The sequence below is a fragment of the Nomascus leucogenys genome, chromosome 2 (assembly GCF_006542625.1).
Source record: "Nomascus leucogenys isolate Asia chromosome 2, Asia_NLE_v1, whole genome shotgun sequence".
NCBI classification, from domain to species: Eukaryota; Metazoa; Chordata; class Mammalia; order Primates; family Hylobatidae; genus Nomascus; species Nomascus leucogenys.
In genome coordinates this window covers 136,910,614-136,934,164 of record NC_044382.1, presented here as the reverse complement: position 1 = coordinate 136,934,164, position 23,551 = coordinate 136,910,614, and the positions used below count along the sequence as shown (strand labels likewise).

Sequence of the window (23,551 nt, the reverse complement as noted above, 5' to 3'; positions counted from 1 at the left end):
TTCAGAGATTCAACTTCTTCCTGGTTTAGTCTTGGGAGGATGTATGTGTCGAGGAATTTATCCATTTCTTGTAGATTTTCTACTTTATTTGTGTGGAGGTGTTTATAGTAATCTCTGATGGTAGTTTGTGTTTCTGTGGGATTGGTGGTGATATCCCCTTTATCATTTTTTATTGCATCTATTTGATTCTTCTCTCTTTTCTTCTTTATTAGTCTTGCTAGTGGTCTATCAATTTTGTTGATCTTTTCAAAAAACCAGGTCCTGGATTCATTGATTTTTTGAAGTATTTTTTGTGTCTCTATTTCCTTCAGTTCTGCTCTGATCGTAGTTATTTCTTGCCTTCTGCTAGCTTTTGAATGTGTTTGCCCTTGCTTCTCTAGTTCTTTTAATTGTGATGTTAGGGTGTCAATTTTAGATCTTTCCTGCTTTCTCTTGTGGGCATTTAGTGCTATAAATTTCCCTCTACACACTGCTTTAAATGTGTCCCAGAGATTCTGGTATGTTGTGTCTTTGTTCTCATTGGTTTCAAAGAACATCTTTATTTCTGCCTTCTTTTCGTTATGTACCCAGTAGTCATTCAGCCTCAGGTTGTTCAGTTTCCATGTAGTAGAGCGGTTTTGAGTGAGTTTCTTAATCGTGAGTTCTAGTTTGATTGCACTGTGGTCTGAGAGACAGTTTGTTATAATTTCTGTTCTTTTACATTAGCTGAGGAGTGCTTTACTTCCAACTATGTGGTCAATTTTGGAGTAAGTGTGATGTGGTGCTAAGAAGAATGTATATTCTGTTGATTTGGGGTGGAGAGTTCTGTAGATGTCTATTAGGTCTGCTTGGTGCAGAGCTGAGTTCAATTCCTTTATATCTTTGTTAACTTTCTGTCTCCTTGATCTGTCTAATGTTGACAGTGGGGTGTTAAAGTCTCCCATTATTATCGTGTGGGAGTCTAAGTCTCTTTGTAGGTCACTAAGGACTTGCTTTATGAATCTGGGTGCTTCTGTATTGGGTGCATATATATTTAGGATAGTTAGCTCTTCTTGTTGAATTGATCCCTTTACCATTATGTAATGGCCTTCTTTGTCTCTTTTGATCTTTGTTGGTTTAAAGTCTGTTTTATCAGAGACTAGGATTGCAACATCTGCCTTTCTTTTGTTTTCCATTTCCTTGGTAGATCTTCCTCCATCTCTTTATTTTGAGCCTATGTGTGTCTCTGCACATGAGATGGGTTTCCTGAATACAGCACACTGATGGGTCTTGACTCTTTATCTGATTGGCCAGTCTGTATCTTTTAATTGGAGCATTTAGCCCATTTACATTTAAGATTAATATTGTTATGTGTGAATTTGATCCTGTCATTATGATATTAGCTGGTTATTTTGCTCGTTAGTTGATGCAGTTTCTTCCTAGCCTTTATGGTCTTTACAATTTGGCATGTTTTTGCAGGGGCTGGTACCGGTTGTTCCTTTCCATGTTTGGTGCTTCCTTCAGGAGATGTTTTAGGGCAGGCCTGGTGGTGACAAAATCTCTCAGCATTTGCTTGTCTGTAAAGGATTTTATTTCTCCTTCACTTATGAAGCTTAGTTTGGCTGGATATGAAATTCTGGGTTGAAAATTCTTTTCTTTAAGAATGTTGAATATCGGCCCCCACTCTCTTCTGGTTTGCAGAGTTTCTGCTGAGAGATCAACTGTTAGTCTCATGGGCTTTTTTGTGGGTAACCTGAACTTTCTCTCTGGCTGCCCTTAATATTTTTTCCTTCATTTCAACCTTGGTGAATCTGACAATTATGTGTCTTGGAGTTGCTCTTCTCAAGGAGTATCCTTGTGTTGTTCTCTGTATTTCCTGAATCTGAATGTTGGCCTGCCTTGCTAGATTGAGGAAGTTCTCCTGGATAATATCCTGCAGAGTGTTTTCCAAGTTGGTTCCATTCCATTGGTGTACTTTCAGGTACACCAATCAGACGTAGATTTGGTCTTTTCACATAGTCCCGTATTTCTTGGAGGCTTTGTTGGTTTCTTTTTATTCTTTTTTCTCTAAACTTCTCTTCTCACTTCATTTCATTCATTTTGTCTTCCATCACTGATACCCTTTCTTTCAGTTGATCACATCGGCTACTGAGGCTTCTGCATTCTTCACGTAGCTCTCGTGCCTTGGTTTTCCGCTCCATCAGGCCCTTTAAGGAATTCTCTGCATTGGTTATTCTAGCCACCCATTCATCTAATTTTTTTTCAAAGCTTTTAACTTCTTTGCCATTGGTTCAAATTTCTGCCTGTAGCTCGGAGTAGTTTGATCATCTGAAGCTTTCTTCTCTCAACTCGTCAAAGTCATTCTCCATCCAGCTTTGTTCTGTTGCTGGTGAGGAGCTGCGAGGATACAAACAAATGGAAGAACATTCCATGCTCATGGGTAGGAAGAATCAATATCATGAAAATGGCCATACTGCCCAAGGTAATTTATAGATTTAATGCCATCACCATCAAGCTACCAATGACTTTCTTCACAGAATTAGAAAAAATTACTTTAAAGTTCATATGTAACCAAAAAAGAGCACGCATCGCCAAGTCAATCCTAAGCCAAAAGAACAAACCTGACTTCAAACTATACTACAAGGCTACAGTAACCAAAATAGCATGGTACTGGTACCAAAACAGAGATATAGACCAATGGAACAGAACAGAGCCCTCAGAAATAATGCTGCATATCTACAACTATCTGACCTTTGACAAACCTCACAAAAACCAGCAATGGGGAAAGAATTCCCTATTTAATAAACAGTGCTGGGGAAACTGGCTAGCCATAAGTAGAAAGCTGAAACTGGATCCCTTCCTTACACCTTATACAAAAATTAATTCAAGATGGATTAAAGACTTAAATATTAGAACTAAAACTATAAAAACCCTAGAAGAAAACCTAGGGAACACCATTCAGGACATAGGCATGGGCAAGGACTTCATGTCTAAAACACCAAAAGCAATGGCAACAAAAGCCAAAATTGACAAATGGGATCTAATTAAACTGAAGAGCTTCTGCATGGCAAAAGAAACTACCATCAGAGTGAACAGGCAACTTACAGAATGGGAGAAAATTTTTGCAACCTACTCATCTGACAAAGGGCTACTATCCAGAATCTACAATGAACTCAAACAAATTTACAAGAAAAATACAAACAACCCCATCAAAAAGTGGTCGAAGGATATGAACAGACACTTCTCAAAAGAAGACATTTATGCAGCCAAAAAACACATGAAAAAATGCCCATCACCAATAGCCATCAGAGAAATGCAAATCAAAACCACAATGAGGTACCATCTCACACCAGTTAGAATGGCCATCATTAAAAAGTCAGGAAGCAACAGGTGCTGGAGAGGATGTGGAGAAATAGGAACACTTTTACACTGTTGGTGGGACTGTAAACTAGTTCAACCATTGTGGAAGTCAGTGTGGCAATTCCTCAGGGATCTAGAACTAGAAATACCATTTGACCCAGCCATCTCATTTCTGGGTATATACCCAAAGGATTATAAACCATGCTGCTATAAATACACATGCACACGTATGTTTATAGTGGCACTGTTCACAGTAGCAAAGACTTAGAACCAATCTAAATGTCCAACAATGATAGACTGGATTAAGAAAATGTGGCACATATACACCATGGAACACTATACAGCCATAAAAAATGATGAGTTCATGTCCTTTGTAGGGACATGGATGAAACCGGAAACCATCATTCTCAGCAAACTATCGCAAGGACAAAAAACCAAACACCACATGTTCTCACTCATAGGTGGGAATTGAACAATGAGAACACATGGACACAGGAAGGGGAACATCAGACACTGGGGATTGTTGTGGAGTCAGGGAAGCGGGGAGGGATAGCATTAGGAGATATACCTAATGCTAAATGACGAGTTAATGGGTGCAGCACACCAACATGGCACATGTATACATATGTAACAAACCTGCACGTTGTGCACATGTACCCTAAAACTTAAAGTATAATAATAATAAATTTTTTTTAAAAAGTTAGCAGAGAAATAAATCTGGTTTGCCAAGTTCTGACTTCAGTTTTCTCTCCTAATGAGAATAATTATCATAAAAAGCATAAATGGAAGCAAAATACTGATAAAGTATATTTAAAGCTTAAGACAATAATTTTCTCACTGAAAATTAATTCATTGCTAAAGGTCCAAATAAATGACAGATTACTGCAGACAAATGTGTATCTCAAAATCCATATCAGTGTAGTTTGGTGAATTATGAGGACATAGAAGAGAAAACAGAATTCCAGAAATTGAAATAGTTAATTTTTAAAATGAGAGGTTGATTTAATTAATTTTATAATTGTAGATTTGGTTTTTAACTAGTATTTATACTGGTATGCTGGTGTATAATTTTATGCTGGTAACTTCTATAACTAAGCTATTATCAGTTACCTTGAGAATATAAAAAATATATTAATGATTCATATAGAACAAGACATATTAAACTAACTGTATCTCTCCTTTCTTGCATTTCTGAGAAATTTATTTTTCTAATACAAACCACTTTTAAGGAGAATGTATTTGGATTTTTTTATACTTGTAGTAAAATATACATAAATTTTGCTAGTTTAACCATTTTTAAGTGTACAGCCAGTGGCATTAAGTGCATTCACATTGAGCGTCAATCTCCAGAATTTTTTCATCTCCTGAAACTAAAACTCTGTACCCATTAAACAATAACTACCCATATTCCATATTCTGTTCCCACCAGCCCCTGGTAACCACTATTCTATTTTCTGTCTATGATTTTGAATACTCTAGATACCTCATATGAATGAAATCATAGAGTGTTTTTGCTTTATGGCCAACATTTCACTTAGCATAATGTCTTTAAGGTTCATCCATGTTGTAGCATGTGTCAGAATTTCTTCCCTTTTTAAGACTGAAAAATATCCTATTGTATGTATATACCACATTTGGTTTATCTATTCATCAGTTGATAGGTACTTGAGTTGCTTTCACCTTTTAGCTATGTTGAATAATGCTGCCATGAATATGGGTGTATAAATATCTGTCTGAGTTCCTGCTTTCAATTCTTTTGGGTATATACCCAGAAGTGGAATTGCTAGATCATATGGTAACTCTACTTTTAATTTTTTGACAAACTGCTATACTGTTTTCTGTAATGGTGGCACCATTTTTCCTTCTCACCAACTGTCCACAAGGGCTGTAATTTCTCCACATAGCTCATTTTAATAAAGTTAATTTTTAAAAAGTGAAAAAAAAAAAAGTGGCCGGGTGCGGTGGCTTACGCCTGTTATCCCAGCACTTTGGGAGACCAAGGCGGGCGGATCACGAGGTCAGGAGATCGAGACCATCCTGGCTAACACGGTGAAACCCCGTCTCTACTAAAAATACAAAAAATTAGGCGGGCACGGCGGCTGGCACCTGTAGTCCCAGCTACTCGGGAGGCTGAGGTGGGAGAATGGCGTGAACCCAGGAGGCGGAGCTTGCAGTGAGCCAAGATCACACAACTGCACTCCAGTCTGGGCAAAAGAGTGAGTCTCTGTCTCAAAAATAGAAAACCAGTGTGCACAGGAATGAAAATTTTACCTATATGGAATACATAATAAGATATTGTCATAAAGTCTAAATTAGGTATTGGCAAACTACAGCCTGCAGGGGTCCAATCTGAACCATGTCCCATTTTTGCAAATAATGTTTTATTAAAACACAACCAGAACTAGGGCAGCCGTGGTGGCTCACGCCTGTAATTGTAGCACTTTGGGAGGCCGAGGCAGGCGGATAACGAGGTCAGGAAATCGAGAGCATCCTGGCTAACACCGTGAAACCCCATCTCTACTAAAAATACAAAAAATTAGCCAGGTGTGGTGGCGGGCGCCTGTAGTCCCAGCTACTTGGGAGGCTGAGGCAGGAGAATGGCGTGAACCTGGGAGGCGGAGCTTGCAGTGAGCCGAGATCACGCCACTGCACTCCAGCCTGAGCGACAGAGGCAGACTCTGTCTCAAAAAAAAAAAAAAAAAAAAACCACAACCAGACCTATTTATGGATCATCTATGGCTGCTTTTGAGAAACATGGGTGGAATTAAATAGTTGTGAGAAAGACAGTATAACCCACAAAGCCTAAAATATTTACTAACTTGGTTGGTGCCTTACAGAAAAATCTTGCTGAACTCTTTTCTAAATGATAAAAAGTCAAAATAGCAAAAACCTCTTAGTATTAAAACAAGTTAAGCATCGTATGGTTAACTGGACAATACATTGGTGCTACAAATACTGATTTATAAAGTTCCCTTATCCAGATTCCCATGTGTTTTCCTTTTATGTTTCCTTCTCAGGAAAGGGCTTTATCCCATTAGAAATAACTGGGAGTTAATATTTGCAGTGGAGAAAATAGCCTACTCAAAGCATTCAAAAGCATGGCTTCCTATACACATTGGGCCTATTGGTAGGTGGGCAAAATATTGGTCAGGTGAGCCTTTAAAAAAGATAAAACAGCTGTTTATGTTGTGAAACTCTATTGGTGAACCCTGGAAGAAGACTGGAAGCCAGGGGAGGGCATCAAGGAGAGACCGATGATGGAACAGTAACCTGCCCCCACCTGGCATGATGGACAGAAAATTAGCGGGGTCGGGGATAGCACCTGAAGTAGTTCAGGCAAAAGATGATGAGGGTGATGATGATGAGAACCTAGATTGTAGTCAAGGAAACAGAACAGCAGGCTCAGCAGAATGACAACCATTGAAGAAGAAAAATCATCAAGATCAGCAAAGAGAGCTTTAAAAAGTGACCCTGGACTATCTAGACATAGAGATGAGGGCCTGATGATTGTTAATTATATTTGGTTTTATACTGGACAGTTTTGAGATACTGTGAAATTAGTGGTACGTCACCTAAAATACAACCAAATCTTGGTAATATCCATCTGTAATTTTTAAAAATCCTCTTCTCAGTCCATAAATCCCCTTATGGGTTCTTTAGAATAAATCTCTATTCCTTTTTATTCTTCCTGAGATATGAGATTGCTACCTAAATATCACTGGGTATCTAAGATATATTGGGATAGGAATGAGAGGGCATGCATAAATATAATGAGCACAATTAAATAAATGAATACACAAAAACCTACCTACATACGCACACAAGTGAAAGATATGAAGCGACAAAGAGACAGAGTGAGTGTGAAAGACAGACGAAAAGCAGGAAAGACAGAGAGCGAAAGAGAGAGAGAGAGACTTAGAGAGAAAGAAAGCAAGAGAGACTCACACAGCAAGAGAAAAAGATGAGAGACAGAGCCAGACACAGTCAGAGCTAGGGAGCAAGGGGAGAAAGGGCAGGCAAGAGCGAGAATATGAATGAACAAAACAGAAAAAAAGACAGAGAGTCAAATCGACATTATAGAAACTTAAACACAGTATGACACACACAGAGACAGAGGGATTCACACTGTGAGAGGAACAAAGAGAGACACTCACACACATTCATGTAGCGATCCAAATATGCACCTGAATGAGACAATTCCTCAAGATAAATCCTGAGTGGCTAACTGGGCCTAAACATAAAATAGAGCCAATGAGCTGTTTTTTGATTAGAGGTCAGACACGTTCTCTGAGTTCTCAGAAAGCTCACACACATCTGCTTAACTTTGAGTTCAAGGTTCTTTTTTTTTTTTTTTTTTTTTTTTTTGAGACAGGGCCTCACTGTGTCACCCAGGCTGGAGTACAGTGGGGCAATCTCAGCTCACTGCAGCCTCAACCTCTCATGCTCAAGCAATCCTCCCACCTCACCTTCCCAAGTAGCTGAGACTACAGGCATGCACCACCACACCTAGCTAATTTTTTACTTGTGTAGAGATGAGGTCTCACTATGTTGCATAGGCTGGTGTTGAACCCCTGGGCTCAAGCAATCCTCCTGCCTCAGCCTCCCAAGTCAGAGGGACTACAGACATGTGCCACCACACCTCCCTAATTTTTTACCTTTGTAGAGACAGGGCCTCACTATATTGCCCAGGCTGGTCTTGAACTCCTGGGCTCAAGTGATCCTCCCACCTTAAACTCCCAAAGTGCTGGGATTATCGGCATGAGCTACTGCACTGGCCTACTGTTAAGGCTTTCATAACTGACTCTTCTTGTTCATTTTTCCTGAACCAACCAATAAGCTGTGGCTTGAATTGATCAATCAGAACTCAGCTACATCAACCAATGAAAACTCAGCAAGTTTGAGTCTTTCATTTGCATAAATGGACCTGATTGGAAACCTGAGCAGGAACTGTTGCTATAAAAACTCAGCCTTCCTTTTGTTCTCTGGAATGTACCTAAGTTTCACAACAAAGGCTGTATCTTCCAGTTTGCAAACAGTTCACTGGAAGAAAGTCGCTTTCTTTCAAATTCCTTTTCACAGAACTTTGATTTTAAAACTTAGACAAATTCACAGAGACAGACAGAAACCCACACTGTAACAGAAAAATGCAGAGAGATGTATGCACACAGATTCTCTCTTGCTGTCTCTCTCTCTCACGCACACACACACAGAGATCAAAAAAGAAAGACACAAACTAGACATACAGAGGCATATACAAAGAAAGACATTGTGAGAGACACACACGCCAAAGCACACAAATAAGAAGACTCAGGTGCACATAGAAATAAAGGCACTGAGACCCACAGATATACTCAAAAACCAAAGTAGAGAAAGAGCAAGAAAGAGGACAAATACAGAGAATGCAGGACAGCAGCAAAACCCATGTGGGCTGCCAGGTCAGGCGAAACAAAGAGAGAACACGCTTGAGTCCCCATATCAAAGTATTATATTGTCTCATGTTAATCACCACAATAACCCTATTAAATAAGAAGAATTATTCTCATTTTGCATATGAAGAAATGAAGTTCAGATCCAAGGTCACATAAGATACAGACATAATGTGAACTCATTAAAATGTAAGCTCTATAAAGGCAGGGATTGTTTGCTCTGTCCTCTGCTGTGCCCCATTACCTAGAGCATGGCCTATAATAGGACCTGGTACGTAAGAAGTGTTCACAACACATTTATGGAAGGAAGGAACGAAAGAATGAAGGAAGGAAGGAAGGAAGGGAGGGAGTGAGGGAGGGTGGGAGGGAGGGAGGGAACAAGGGAACCAGAGAGGGAAGGAACAAGAGAGGGAAGGATGGAGGGAGTGGGGAGGAAACCAGCTTTAAAAAGCCTCAAAAGCCCATGCTCCATTGACCCATCCTGTTCCCATGGTTTCAGTAATAGGAAGTCATCAAAACATGAGTTTCTAATTCAGTGGTTTTGTTCTTTACTCAATGAAACTGAAAAAGTATTGGAATATTTAGTTTTATTTGTCAGTTGCTTATATGTTTGCATACACACATTGAGTAAGCCACATTCAAACATGTAGAAAATGCTCATTTCATCTTCAGCTACTTAAAATTCCTTTTAAAATGTAAAAGAGAACTTGCTTAGTGGCCCAGAGCTTTTAATACAGACATCCCAAGGTCTTGGATTTCAATAGATAGTTCCCCCTAGCTTTCAGGACCATTCATCAAATTGATGTGATGATACCAATAACGGAGTCACATCGACTTGAACCCAAACTCTGGTTTCTTCAAAAGCTTCTTTGAGAGATGTTTTCCCAGCAGTGTCTGCTGAGCTGCTGCACAGTAAGTTGAACTGTAGGTACCTCCTACAAGGTCAAGAATTTATTTATTCATTTCCCGAAATACTCAGGCCTAACAAAGCCCTTCTAAAAACAAAGCCTCTTTCTTCTAAAACATGTGGTTATTCCTACTCAGAGAATCTCTAACATACTCCGGCTGAATAACCTCTTTATATGCCTAAGAAAAGTGAACCTCTCAAGCTCTGTTTAAATACAGGTAATTTTATATCAACCTTAATTTTTCATGAAACAAAAGAATGTTTGTTGATAGGTGGAGAAACACAAAAGAAACAAATTCATAGTGAAAACAAAGAAGCAAATCATTTCTACCTTCAGCCTTAGATAACTAACCATTTAATGCATAAAAGCATGATCTAACTCCTAAAAGATCACCTAAAATATAAACATATGTTAGGGATTATAAGACTTCTTTTTCCTAAAACCTACTCACAATTATACATATACATGTGTCACACCAACACACCTTATGTAATAATAAGAAAGACAACACATTCCAACAGTTTGCTTTCTTCACAGACACTCCAATATTATACACTGAAACAATGTAGTCACCAAGTCAAATGGCTAGTGCAGAGCCAGTAAGAAGTAACACTAAATGCAAACAGGATGTCAGAGAACTGGGGCAGAAAAACAGGAATAAACTGGGGCAGAAAAACAGACTTTCTTTTACTGAAGCAGGAAAGGAGTGGTGCAGGAAGAGAGTATGGACTTCTTTTAAGAAAGGATTTGGTAGTATTTAAGATGAGTGGCCTATAAGGTCAAGACAGCACAGGTTCCAGCTGCCCCTGAAAATCTTTTCAACGTTGCCTTTAATTCTAGCCTGAGTTTGGGTGGGCCATGGTTTCAGAGATGACAGCCATGAGTTTAACAAAGATTTTAAGGCACAAAAGATAGTTTGAAAAGACTTCTGTGATTTCAAGTGTTACAGCACAAAGTGGGCTTGCTTCAAACTCCTCATTTTCCAGACATAATAGTACGGGGACAGGAACTGCCACTTACAGACTACTTACTCTGAATAGCTGCTTTCTATCCTGCAGCACATGGGAGAACAGTGGAAGGAAAGCAAATGCCTCAGACCCAGAACATTCAAAGGTACCTTGCAGAGAAAGACGAGCTCCAACAGTCTGCAAGACTTGGCTCTAACTTGAATAACTGTGTTAACTCACCTAAGAAAAGGACATGTAGATGTGAAGGGAGGTTGATTTTTCCTAGAAACTCAGAAAAACTGTCACCTGAGCTACAACTACCAGCGCTCATTAATGAAAAGTTCCGAAAAGTGCAGGGGCCCATTAGCAAGGTCATTTCTGCAGTGACCCGAACGCATCAGAGTCCCAACTCCCTGCCTGCAATGATAGAAACTTTGATTTATCCAAATTCCCTTGTTGGACTTTGTCCCCTCCAGAAACACCAACGTTCTGTAGAATTTAGCTTTCCTTCCAGGTCTGAGACTAGGGAAAGATTATGTTGGTCATGAGCACACAAGTATCCCAGCAACTGGACTTGTTCTATTTGCTACTCTCTTTTGTTTAAATATTAACAAATTTTATTGAGGATCTACTATGTGTCAGGCACCATTCTAGGCACTAAGGATAGAAAAATACGTAATGGAACTTATGTAATAGTGGAGGGAAGAAGATTAAGAGAGAATAAAGAAAGAGATTATATATAAAATATGTAATTATAGGCTCTAGGAAGAAAAATAAAGCAGTGAAAGAAGACACTTTGAAGAAGAAGACAGACCTCATAATCCAGTGTCCATCTCCATTCTTCATGCGTGACTGCTCACAGCTTTCACACCGCATCACTATCCTTTCCTCTTCAGCAAGCTGATGAGAATGCCCAGTGCTCTTTCTTTGGGCACCAGCTGTATGTTCAGATCAACATATACAGGCCTAAATGCCCACGAACTTTCACCCTAGTGATGCTCCTTTATCAAACAAAAGTCGAACCAGTCTTTTCCCCTGCTCTCCAGCCATTTTTGGACATGCTTGGAACTCTTTGCTTCTCTCCTCAGAAGGGTCTGTCAGTAGTTAACCTTTTTGTATTCTCTTGATGCATGGATAACATCAGTCTACCCAAGCTTTGGGTAGGGAGCCCATCGAGTTGGTAGCATGACCACAACAGACATTAGTGGAGCTTGAGGTCAGAGAAGCCCACTCTGAGGAGGTATTTGATGGGTTAGGGAGTGAGCTATACAATATCCAGGGGAGGAACAGTCCAAGGGAGGAAAGTCCTGTTGTACTGAAGGAAAGGCAAGGAGGCAGATAGGCTGGAGTAAACAAGGAATAAACTGGCAGGGCTGTAAAAAGTTGGACTTTGGCTATTTTTGAGGTAAGATGTCAGATTTCTAAGTGGATATGTCAGGTAGGAATCTAGATATAAAAAACTAGAAATCAAGGGAGAAGACAGGATTGGAGATACCAATTTGAGAGTTAAGTTGTAGATGGTATTTGCAACCAGGAGCCTATCCATGGAGTGACAATAGAGCATAAAAAGTAAAGGTTTGAGAGTGAGTCTGGGGCACGCCAACATTTAGTCAAGAAGATCAGGGAAGGTCTAGCAATGAAGAGACTTTGAAGCCATAAACTGGCATTCTTGAGCCTGGTTTATATGAGTACAACCTAAAGACATGTACTGACAAATTGAGTTCTGGTCCTGGAAGGCTGAAGGCTACATCTTCAGTTTTGGCATATTCACTATGATAATAAAAAAATCTTGTGAGGCTTCTTCCAGAGAGCACCCCCCTGTTGTAGTCAACCTGTTTCTACTTGAGTTAACTCATTAATCATCCTATCACCTCTGGGTGTACTTGTTATTACATTCATTATATAGATGAAAGAACAATAACTAGCCCAAGATCAGAAAGCTCATAAGACATGGCTATTGGTTAGGCTTAAATTTCAGGCTCTCCAGCTCCAAGGGGCAAATAAATTAATTCAATGAATTGCCCTATGTCACATGGTAAATTAATAGAAAAGTTGTAATTAAACCCTTGATCTTAATTCATTGTGTTTTCCCCCCATTGGGAATAAAAATGTTGTGATCATGGAGAATTCTAATAGTTTATCATTTGCTGAATATTCTTGTATTTCCTTATAAGCCCTCACTGCAGAGCAAAGATTAACCATTTCTGACCTTCACTTTATGTGTCCATAGCAAAGAAGTTCACGAATAGAAAATTTAAGGAATAGGCAATGTGAAAAATAGCGAATGAATACTCAAAGAAACAATCCTGGACATAAGTTTTTAAACGTTAAATTAATATCAAATACGGGAAAATCTTACTAACACACCACATCTACAGTAAGAATACATAATCTAAGAGGAGATATGCATAATATTTTTAGGGTTTCCGGTTTTTTATTTTTAGTCTTTTTGTGACAAGTCACTATAAAATTGTTAATATTTTATTATTAAAGTTTTATTTTAAAATGATCATGATCTATTTATATGGAATTTTATAATCAGTATTATATAATTTTTATTAGTGAAAGACCAATTAGTTTTCAATACCTACAAAATTACTCTAATTTTATAAATACATTCTACAAAATTACTCTAATTTTATAAATACATTCATGTAAAACATTACTTTTTTTTTTTTGAGACAAGGTCTTGCTCCGTCACCCAAGCTGCTGGAGGGCAGTGATGAAATCATAGCTCACTGCAGCTTCAAACTCCTGGGCGCAAATGATCCTGCCACCTCAGCCTCCCCCATAGCATGGACTACTACTGGCATACATCACCACTCCTGGCTAATTTTTTTTTTTTTTTTTTTTTTTTTTGGTAGAGATGGGACTCTCATTATGTTGCCTAAATTGGTCTCAAATTTCTGGCCTCAAGCAACCCTCGTACCTTGGTTTCCCAAAGTGCTGGGATTACAGGCATGAGCCACTGCACTCAACCTACATTTTGTTAAAAATCCTTCCATTTGTATTCGGCTTCCTTGTTTACAGTTTTTCACATATATCTCATAACTTGATTATGAGAATCAAGGCCCAATTAGAAGAAGTAGGTATTGTTATTTATTTTATATAAAGAGAAGAATTATGGCTTAAAGAAGAGAAGTGAGCAACTGAAAGTCAAACGACAGTAGCTTGAAATTAAGCCTGTGTCATTAGATTCCGTAGCCAATGCATTATCAGATGGTTTCCTACATAAAGCTAAATGTCTTGGGAAATTTTACAAAGACGGGATATATGTATCCTCAATGGAATTAGCATAAATGGCATAAAGGACAGATAGAAAAAGACGTGTATAGTTTACATGCACTGCTACCTATGAAATGTGAATCATTAACTACTAAAATTAGCACTTATAAAAAGCCTTTAATATATACACATAGCTCTAAAACACTCCAAAATATTCACAAATTCCTGTGTAAATCCACTAGCATGCAGGCTGCTAACAGCTATTTAAGTAAGCCCCTTGTATTTCTACACTTACAGTTTCTAAGCTGAAAAGAGTTTCTGGCAGCTTACCAACTTTTCTAAATGCTTTTGTATCTATTATGACAATGTAAACATATCTTTGACTTATTTAAGGAAAACTGGGTTTTGAAAGAGAGATTACTTTCTCAAACATATAATATGCTTCAAATATTTGAGGTATAGAAATAATAAAAAATATATAAATATCTTTAACTAGATCTTACAGGCAAAATCAATTGTTCTGAAAGCTACAGAGAATTGTAATGAAACTATGTCAGAACATCTTGATAACAATTAAAGTTTACATTAATTTTAAAATGCTATTTTTAAAAAGTTACTAAAATGTGGTGGGAAAAGTTTTCCAAAACTTAGTAATTTGATAGATTATATCTTTTACAGGACATGAAAAGGAGAAAACATGATAAAACACTTGAAGTTATGTAGAAACTAAGAAAATGAAAATGTGATGAAAGAGAGAATATTTTTAATATGCCCACTTTCAACAGAGAAAAAAGAATAAATAGAATGCACTTAACCAGGTACAAGGTAAAGCCAAGATTTTAGCTTATGACTGTCTTTGGTCCCATTCAAAAAGTAACTGGCAAAACAAATGAACAAACAAACAAGTTCAGATACCAAGATCGAGTTAGCATCATTCGATCTCTCCTATTGGAATTTTATTCTCTCGCACTACTGAATCTTCTTCATTCCCATATCATATCCAGATATGACAAAGAAAACTCTTGAAAGGAATAATAGATTCTTTTGGAGAAAAGAAAGCAGGTTTCCTTTCAAATTGAACTATTAAACACTCTCACACTGCCATAAATCGCTTCTTGTGTTCCAAAATTTTCATCTTGTCACCCTCGGAAAAACAAAACAAAATAATTTAAAAAAAACCCTGTAAACTCTTAGGGGCTCACTGCAGGATTTTCTAAGCATTACTAATGAAAAATTTAACACAATTTGTATAGTTTAAAAATGCATAAAAATATATTTATTGAATACACTGATACTTTAAAATACCTCTCTTTTTATAATGGGAGTCAAGTGTAAGACATTTTGTCAAATTTTAATATTCTTTACCAAAACTATTCAGAATCATAAGGATGTTTTCTTGCTCCCAGGGAATTTGCTAGCTTTTAAGAAAACAAAATAAGGAAAAGGGATATAATTTTTAGAAAATGCATTATTAATACATATAGACTATGCCTGGAGAATGTCAAAATGTGGGTGTTCTACATTGACATATATAGACAAATGATATAGCCTAAACGTCAAACTACAAATTGTAGCTTGAAAAATAAGCATCATACATCCATCACACTATAGGTCCTTGCTTTGTTAATTAGGTCTTGTCTTTTGTACTATTCGAGCTTCAGATTCCTACATCCAATTGCCTATTTAGCTTCTTAATCTGGATGCCTAATATATCAAACTTAACAGATCTAAAAAAATTAATTTTAATTCCTTGAATCTCAGTTTTCTTCATCTCAGCAAATAGTTCATAATTTGCCTACATGTTTGAACCAAAAACCTGTGACTTATCCTTGATTCTACCCATTCCTTCACTTCCTATCCTTGATCTAACAAGTCTTGTTAGCTTTCCTTCAAAATAGATCCCAAAGTGGTATAATTTTTTCCAGTTTTTCCTTCATCTTTTTTCAACTACTCTGATGGGAATAAAATCCAAGTTTCTCCTCCAAGATTACAAAGATTCAAGCCCTACAAGATCTGGTCAATGGATGTCCCAGCATACCCTCCTTCTCCTCAAACATTCAGGTGGTGTTTTCTGTGGGCCTCTTACTTTTCAGTTTCTTCTGTCATGACTGCAACCTCCCAGCTTTTCTGTGCCTGGATCCCACTTGTCATATCAGGTCCTCAGCTCATAGATTACTATTTCTGTGAAGTCGTCCCTGACCACCAAATCTAATTAGCAATGTCCTACTCCCACAGCCCATCATTCTCCACCATTGCACCCTGTTTTGTTTCTTCATAACCCTTGTCATTGTCTGTAATTACTTTTCCTCCGTGTTTGCTGGGTTTATTTTCTCTCCCCGTCATCAAAGAGAATATAAATTCTAAGAGAGAAGCAGTCTGATTTGTCCTGGTGTCCCTGTATATCTAATCCTACAGTATTACTTGAATGAATGAATGAATGAATGAATGAGCAAATGAATATGTTACATATATGGTCTATCCCTAGATATACCCCTAGATATGGCTAACTGTTGACTGTGTTAGGTAGAATTGTTTATATAAGACAAACTCTGCAGCAAGACTCCCCTAGAGGATCACTGATGTCTAGAGTTCCAACACATTCCTCACCAATCAATATTAAAGACAACATTAGTATTAAGAAAATATAGAACTAGACCCAATAAGATTGTATGATGGTGCTTTAGTGACATAGAAAACTTGGAAGATTAAAAGTGAGGGAGACCTGCTTTCCTAGTCTCAGGGGAAGAGAAGAACAACTTCATCTCACCATGACTAACAGGAGTCAATCTCTTTTTCTGAAGATAATGCTGCTGCCAGCAGTTTTAAAGAAGTACATCTAATGTTTATGCCAAAAGAACTTTTGTAACTGGAGTTTTGAAAAAGAGAAGAAGTGGGGGATGGGGTGCAAGTTTGAAAGATGGGAATGGAAAAATGCTTCTGGCCAGAGAAAGCCAACCCTAGGGAGTCTTTGTGCAGCTACACATAAACATTCAACTCACACTCTGACTTCTGCCTGCAGGTAAATTTCCTTTGGAATATGCTACTTACCCTGAGATTGTCAACAAATCTGAATCTATTTTAAAAACGCATGGTCTTGCTTTCTTTTAAATAACTGTCTGTGGGGCTTCAAACCATGGCTTATGAGACATTCAATTTTAATTCTTTGAAGGTGAGGACCAGGACCATGTCACGTGTTCATTCTCTGGCTCTACCTGAATCCACTGATGTGCTGGCTGGGCAGCAGAAACTGCCCCTTCATTTCAAGGGAATGTCATTGAAAGGAATATTGGACAGCAAAAATGTAAGATCTCCTTGGAGGGAAAAGATGTCATAATAGAATGAATTTCTCCTTTTCCTAATTTTTAATGCCAAGAACAGCTTGTACTCATTTTGTGTGAGTTCATCAAAGGGGATTAGGTAGTACAATACTTCTCTGCTTAAAAAAAAATTATTAAGTTTTCCTTTGGGTAAACCTGTATTTATTTCCTTCTTTCCTCCTCAGTTTGCATTCAGGTAAGCATTTGCAGATTATTTCGTAAACATAATTTTTTTTGAAGAGATTTAGTTAAAAATTAAAATTAAAAATTAATTTTTTCTTTGGAGACAGATTCTTGCTCTGTCACCCAGGCTGGAGTACAGTGGCACAATCTCAGCTCACGCAACCTCCACCTCACGTGGTTAAGCAATTCTCCTGCCTCAGCCTCCCTGGGATTACAGGTGCTCACCACCATGCCCGGCTAATTTTTGTATTTTTAGTAGAGATAATTTACCCATGTTGTATTTTTGTATTTTACAAAAAAAAAACTTGTATTTTTAGTAGAGATGGTTTCCCCATATTGACCAGGCTGACCTCAAAACTCCTGCCATCAAGGGATCTGCCCACCTTGGCCTCCCAAAATGCTGGGATTACAGGCATGAACCACCATGCCCACCCCTAAAAATTAAATTAATTAAAAAGCAATCAGGTATTCTGTTTTCAATTCTCAGTTCTCTCAAATTCTCTGAAGCTATAATATTTTCTCCAAATTAGTGCAATACAGATTCAGAGAGTAAAAAGAATATTTCATTTCATTAAAAAACTTAAAGGAAAACACTGAGAAGAGATTTGTAACCAATATGAAAAACTATTAATACCTTTATTATATGAAGTGGGAGTTCAAATGGATAAGGTAAAACATTATGTACCAAACAAATAAATGAGTACAAGACACAAAAGAGACATTTTTAAAGGGAAATACAGCTGGAAAACTGTCCTGTCTTGCCAGTAATCTTAACAGAGCACATTATGTTTGTTCCTAGTCTATAAAATTATAAACAAAAGTAAATAATCAAATTTACTTTTTCTAATTAAAAACCACTGAGGCATCCTTTGTTCAAAGTATTATTGAGGAGATCAGGAAATTGGGTTTAATTCATGATATTTGAAAGGGTGGGTCTTGGAAATTGGCCTGCTTTTACTCTTACTCACCATGTTTCAAGGACTTTTGAGGGAGCTTAAAAGAGCTTCTAATTTTCCAAGAAACACAACTGGAAAACCACTACTTTGAATAACACCCAGTACTGACAGACACTGTGCAACAGGCATACTCCTACAATGTGCATGAGATTCTAAATGACTTCAACCATGTTGAACAGCAATTTAGAAATATTTTCTACAAATCGCAAAGTATCCATATACTTTGACTATTTACATTCACTTCTGAAAACCTACATCAGCTCAATTGCATGAAGATACTAAATGCAGCATTATTTAAGTTGGTAAATTTTAGAAATAAGTAAATTCATATATTCAACCATTCAATAAATATTTACTGAGCAATGACATTACACAAACTGATGTCACTATTAAAGGATGAGAGGAAACAGGAATGGTGGAGCACATGGTTTAGAAAGCAGATGAGCTTCACTAGGTAGCACCTACTGTGTTCTGTACTAAAGTCATGGAATCTCATCTCAAGGTGACCTTAATCTTACTGGAGGGCATTAATTCCCTAAATTAACCTAGTCCAGATATCACATTACCAAAAAGTACAATGAAAACTAGAAGAGAAAATATGTGAGGTTGTGGCATTCTAAGTGTATTATTGGGCTTCTTTAGGTTAAGACTACATCCCTTACCTGAGGCAAGGTCTCCTTGAAGAGACAAAAAATTCAAAAAATGTAAAACATTTATCTGGAACTCTTTGTCTTGGCTATGAATCTGTGGAATCCGTAGGTATCTGAAGCACTCCAGACAAAAAATGAGTAAGGATGGCTTCTGCCACACGGAGATGGGTCAGAAGCTCAACTGGAGGTTTCTCCTTGGTAAACTCCAAGTTCAAAATGAAAAGTCTTATTTAAATGCCTCCAGCCTAGTGTCAGCTGTGCTCTGGGTAATTAATTGAAAAATTACATGTCCAGATTTTAGCCAAAGAGAAGATATCCCAGCACACCATTCACACCTTAAGCAGATGTGATGATGGCAGAGGTGATAAGTGAGAGATCCTCTAGTCTAGGAAAGGTGGGTCTCAAAGGCCAAGGTTCTGTTGCCCCACCCCATGTAGGGCAATATCCTACTCTATTGTCATTCTTGAAGGGGCTGATGTGGATGTGATGTTTAAAATAATCAGATAATTAAAGATAAATAATTTATAATAATAATATAAAGAATTAAATAAATTTGATTAGAGAAAGTCACTTCTTTATAGTCTCAAGAATGTTTAGAAAATCATAAAGTTAAAGAAGAAGCATTTGGAGAGATAAATGAAACCAGGAAAAAGAAAATAACTTCTGAGGGCAAAAAAAACAAATGAACCAATAAAGATAAACTTCAGGCTATTGCAACTGTCTCTGCTTATCTGTTTTTCAGATGGTGGCAGTTGATCAAAAGAATGTAGAAATGACTTCTTCAGGTAAGGAGACAAGTGCAAATCAACGCAATGTGGGATTTTTTTTAAATTTAAAGTAAAACAAAAAGATATCCTAATATAATCACTTATTCAAAAGAAAAAATAGAAAATAAATTGTAATCAGTGTCAGTGGTCAGTAGTTATTTTTTTAAAGAAAAGCATTTTAAAAGATTATTTTAACCTTAGAATAATTGCTTTCTGTAAACACAGCATGAATCTAATTTCATAATCTGATGCGTGTTATGTTTATACAAATTTTAATTTTAGTCTAAACACAAAGTCTTTGGGTCTGTCCTATCCTGCTACAGTACAAAGCACATTAGTACATTCTTGGATAGCTCTCTGTTTATTTTCTTTCACTTGTCTTATTTTATCTTGGGGTATTGCATGCATCTTTGTAAGTCAGCTAAATTATGTTCTGAAAGAAGCTGAGAGACAGGACTAGCTGGATTTCCTAGGCTGACTAAGAATTCCTAAGCCTAGCTGGGGAAGGTGACCGCACCTACCTTTAAACGGCGCTTGTAACTCAGCTCACACCCGGCCAATCAGGTAGTAGAGAGCTCACTAAGATACCAATTAGGCTAAAAGCAGGAGGTAAAGAAGTAGTCAATCATCTATCACCTGAGAGCACAGGGGGAGGGACAAAGATCGGGATATAAACCCAGGCATTCGAGCCGGCAGTGGCAACCTGCTTTGGGTCGCCTCCTGTTGTATGGGAGCTCTGTTTTCACTCTATTATCTTGCAACTGCATACCCTTTTGGTCTGTGTTTATTCCGGCTCAAGCTGAGCTTTCGCTCGCCGTCCACCACTGCTGATCTCTGCCATCGCAGCCCTGCTGCTGACTTCCACCCCTCCGGATCCAGCAGGGTGTCTGCTCTGCTTCTGATCCAGCAAGGTGCCCACTGCCACTCCCGATCGGGCTAGAGGCTCGCCATTGTTCCCGAGCGACTAACTGCCCGGGTTTGTCCTAATCCAGCTGAACACTAGTTGCTGGGTTCCACGGTTCTCTTCCATGAGCCATGGCTTCTAATAGAGCTATAACACTCACCGCACGGCCCAAGGTTCCATTCCTTGGAATCTGTGAGGCCAAGAACCCTAGATCAGAGAACACAAGGCTTGCCACTATCTTAGGAGCCGCCCGCCACCATCTAGGTAGCACCTGCCACTATCTTGGGAGCTCTAAGAACAAAGACCCGCCAGTAACAAAGGTAGAGTATAAAGAAATAAAAATAACCTTTTCTATCTCAATACTTATTCTGACATATTTTTTTTTTCTGATAATGATTACGCCTACCTTAGATTGTTTGCAAAGGTAGCGGCAAAGTTCTCCAATATACTGAAACACAGTCACATCATACTTCTTGCAATCACTCCAAAACTGGCTTGCTGAAAATTTCTTCTTTAACACACAAGTGGCACCTGTAAGAAAAGACAAAAACAGGCACTAGGGAAAAAAATTCAAGGGCAGAATGAACATAAAACATAAATGATGTTTCTCTGTCTAGAACATGTATGCTCATTTTAAAACTTTAGTAACTCATCGTCATTAATTTATATCAAACTCATTTGGAAACACTGATTTTTACCATCCAAAAAGTCTGTTAAAAATATTGTAACTCTATATTTTGACTGAAAATATGCTTTTTGCAATACCCAGGAGAAAAGCAACAGTCAAAATAAATAAAAGAGTTAAAGTATTAGAGCATGGCTATTGATAACAGTCATCCTTCTTCATAGAAGCCAAGAATACTCACTTACTTTTGAACTTGAATATATACATATTATTCATTTTTAAAACCTTAAAGCAGCCTCAACATATCTTTTTTTTTTTTTTTTTTTAAGATAGAGTCTCACTCTGTCATCCAGGCTGGAGTGCAGTGGCGTGAACTCAGCTCACTGCAAGCTCTGCCTCCCGGGTTCATACCATTTTCCTGCCTCAGCCTCCCGAATAGCTGGGACTACAGGTGCCTGCCACCATGCCTGGCGAATTTTTTGTATTTTTAGTAGAGATAGGGTTTCACCGTATTGGCCAGGATGGTCTCAATCTCCTGACCTCGTGATCGACCCGCCTCAGCCTCCCAAAGTGCTGGGATTACAGGCGTGAGCCACTGCACCCAGCCACCTCAACATATCTTGAGGTCAACTGTTAGTAAGGTTGAATTAGCAAGATAGTACTAACAAAAAAGTTCTTAAATGACTGCAAAACCTAATTTTGACAACAATGTATGTCCACTGAAGATTTTAATGTCTTTTAATATCTCATCTTTATTTATGGTGGATATTGATCATATTCTAAATATTCAATTCTAAAAATTACCGTATTATAGACAAATACAAGCAGCAAATGATCTCCACTGTTTGTATATTATGTGAGGTCTAGAAACTGACACATAATCTTGCATGTTTATGAATGGAATCTACTGAGTCACAAGCTCTACCAACTAATTTATTGAGTGTCTATGGCGGATTGTTTGCAAAGATGGCCTCAGCAATTTCTTCAGGGCTCTTGCTTTTGCAATGTAAATTTGCTCCTTCTCCCTTCAAGAGGTGGCTTCTATTTCTCCAGCCCTGGAATCTTGAATCTAGGCTGGCCCATGACTTGCTTTGATCAATGGAATGAAGGTGAAATAACCTATGTGACTTTCAAGACTAGGCCTTAAGATTTATGCAACTTCCATACTCACTCCCTTGGAACATTTCTACTATATTTGAAGAATCTGGGGGTAGTTTGTTTGAGGGTGAGTGACCACAGGAGAGAGAAGCCCAGCCAATAGCCAGCTCCAACCACATGGCCAAATCCTCAGAAAACTGTTCTTTTCACCTCAGGAAACCACTGAATATGCCATAAAATTGTGCAGTTTTTTAAAAATAAATATTGTGTTATAATAAAATAATATGCATGTAATCACTCTAAATTCTACCAATAGAACTTCAAATGTTAATAAACACTTGTTCTAATTATTAGGCATTTTGAAAACTTATCGAAAAGAAAATAAAGCCTTACCCAACTCGACACATCCAGAAATTCCCAGGATAGCTGCCGAACTATGGTACAGAGGAAGGGTTATATAAACAATGTCATGAGCAGTACAACCAAAAGCCCACAGGACAGCAGAACCCCTTAAAACCTGCAGCTGACTAATCACAGCTGCTTTTGGTAGACCTGGAAGAAAAGAAAAGAACAGGAAATACATATACACACATAAATACATATACATATGCATACATATTCATATAACTAGAAAGGAAGTAATAGAAAGAAGACGATGCTGATAACAACTACACTAGCAATTGACACAAAATATATCAAAGTAGTCTATTTACTTTGTAAAAGAGGTCATTCTGACTTTAGCAATGCTCCTTTGACAGGTTGCTAAGTAGCACTGTATCTCAAACGCTATGTAATTTTATAGTTGGCCTTTCTGGATAGATCTAAGACTCTAGAAATTAATTACAGTGGTAGCACACATTTGGTTTCAGTAGCTATCTGATAAAGAGCATTTGGGAGGTAAGTTTTTGTCAGTCCGCATGTGTCTGAAAATGTCTTTTTTTTCTACCTATACACTTGAATGGCTGCTTGTAAAGAATTCTAGATAAGAAGTCATTTTTATGCAGGACTTTGAAGGCATTGCTCTATAATCTTCTGACTTCCAGTATATATATTGAGCAATTATCAGTCTTTCTGATTTCTTATCCTTTGGATATAACATGGTATCTCTATTTTTTTTTCATTTTTGGAATCTTCTATTAGTTTTCAGTAGTCTGTAATATCATGATGACTTGTAGTGGGACCAGTCTCATCTATCCATTTCGCTGGCAAATTTGTAGGCCTTTTCAG

The 23,551-nt window shown here is 37.8% G+C and overlaps 1 protein-coding gene across 2 annotated transcripts in view; it reads right to left on the bottom strand.

Moving 5' to 3' along the window:
* The window catches only part of SLC27A6 (solute carrier family 27 member 6), a 74,671-nt gene that overhangs the window by 28,004 nt on the left and 23,116 nt on the right, over positions 1-23,551 (bottom strand). For both annotated transcript variants that reach the window (XM_030818411.1, XM_012505286.2), the window contains 2 exons: positions 22,718-22,876; positions 21,008-21,132 (listed from right to left, as the gene is read on the bottom strand). In XM_030818411.1, coding sequence (XP_030674271.1) covers positions 21,008-21,132; positions 22,718-22,876 — 284 coding nt within the window. The remainder of the gene's footprint in view (positions 1-21,007; positions 21,133-22,717; positions 22,877-23,551) is intronic.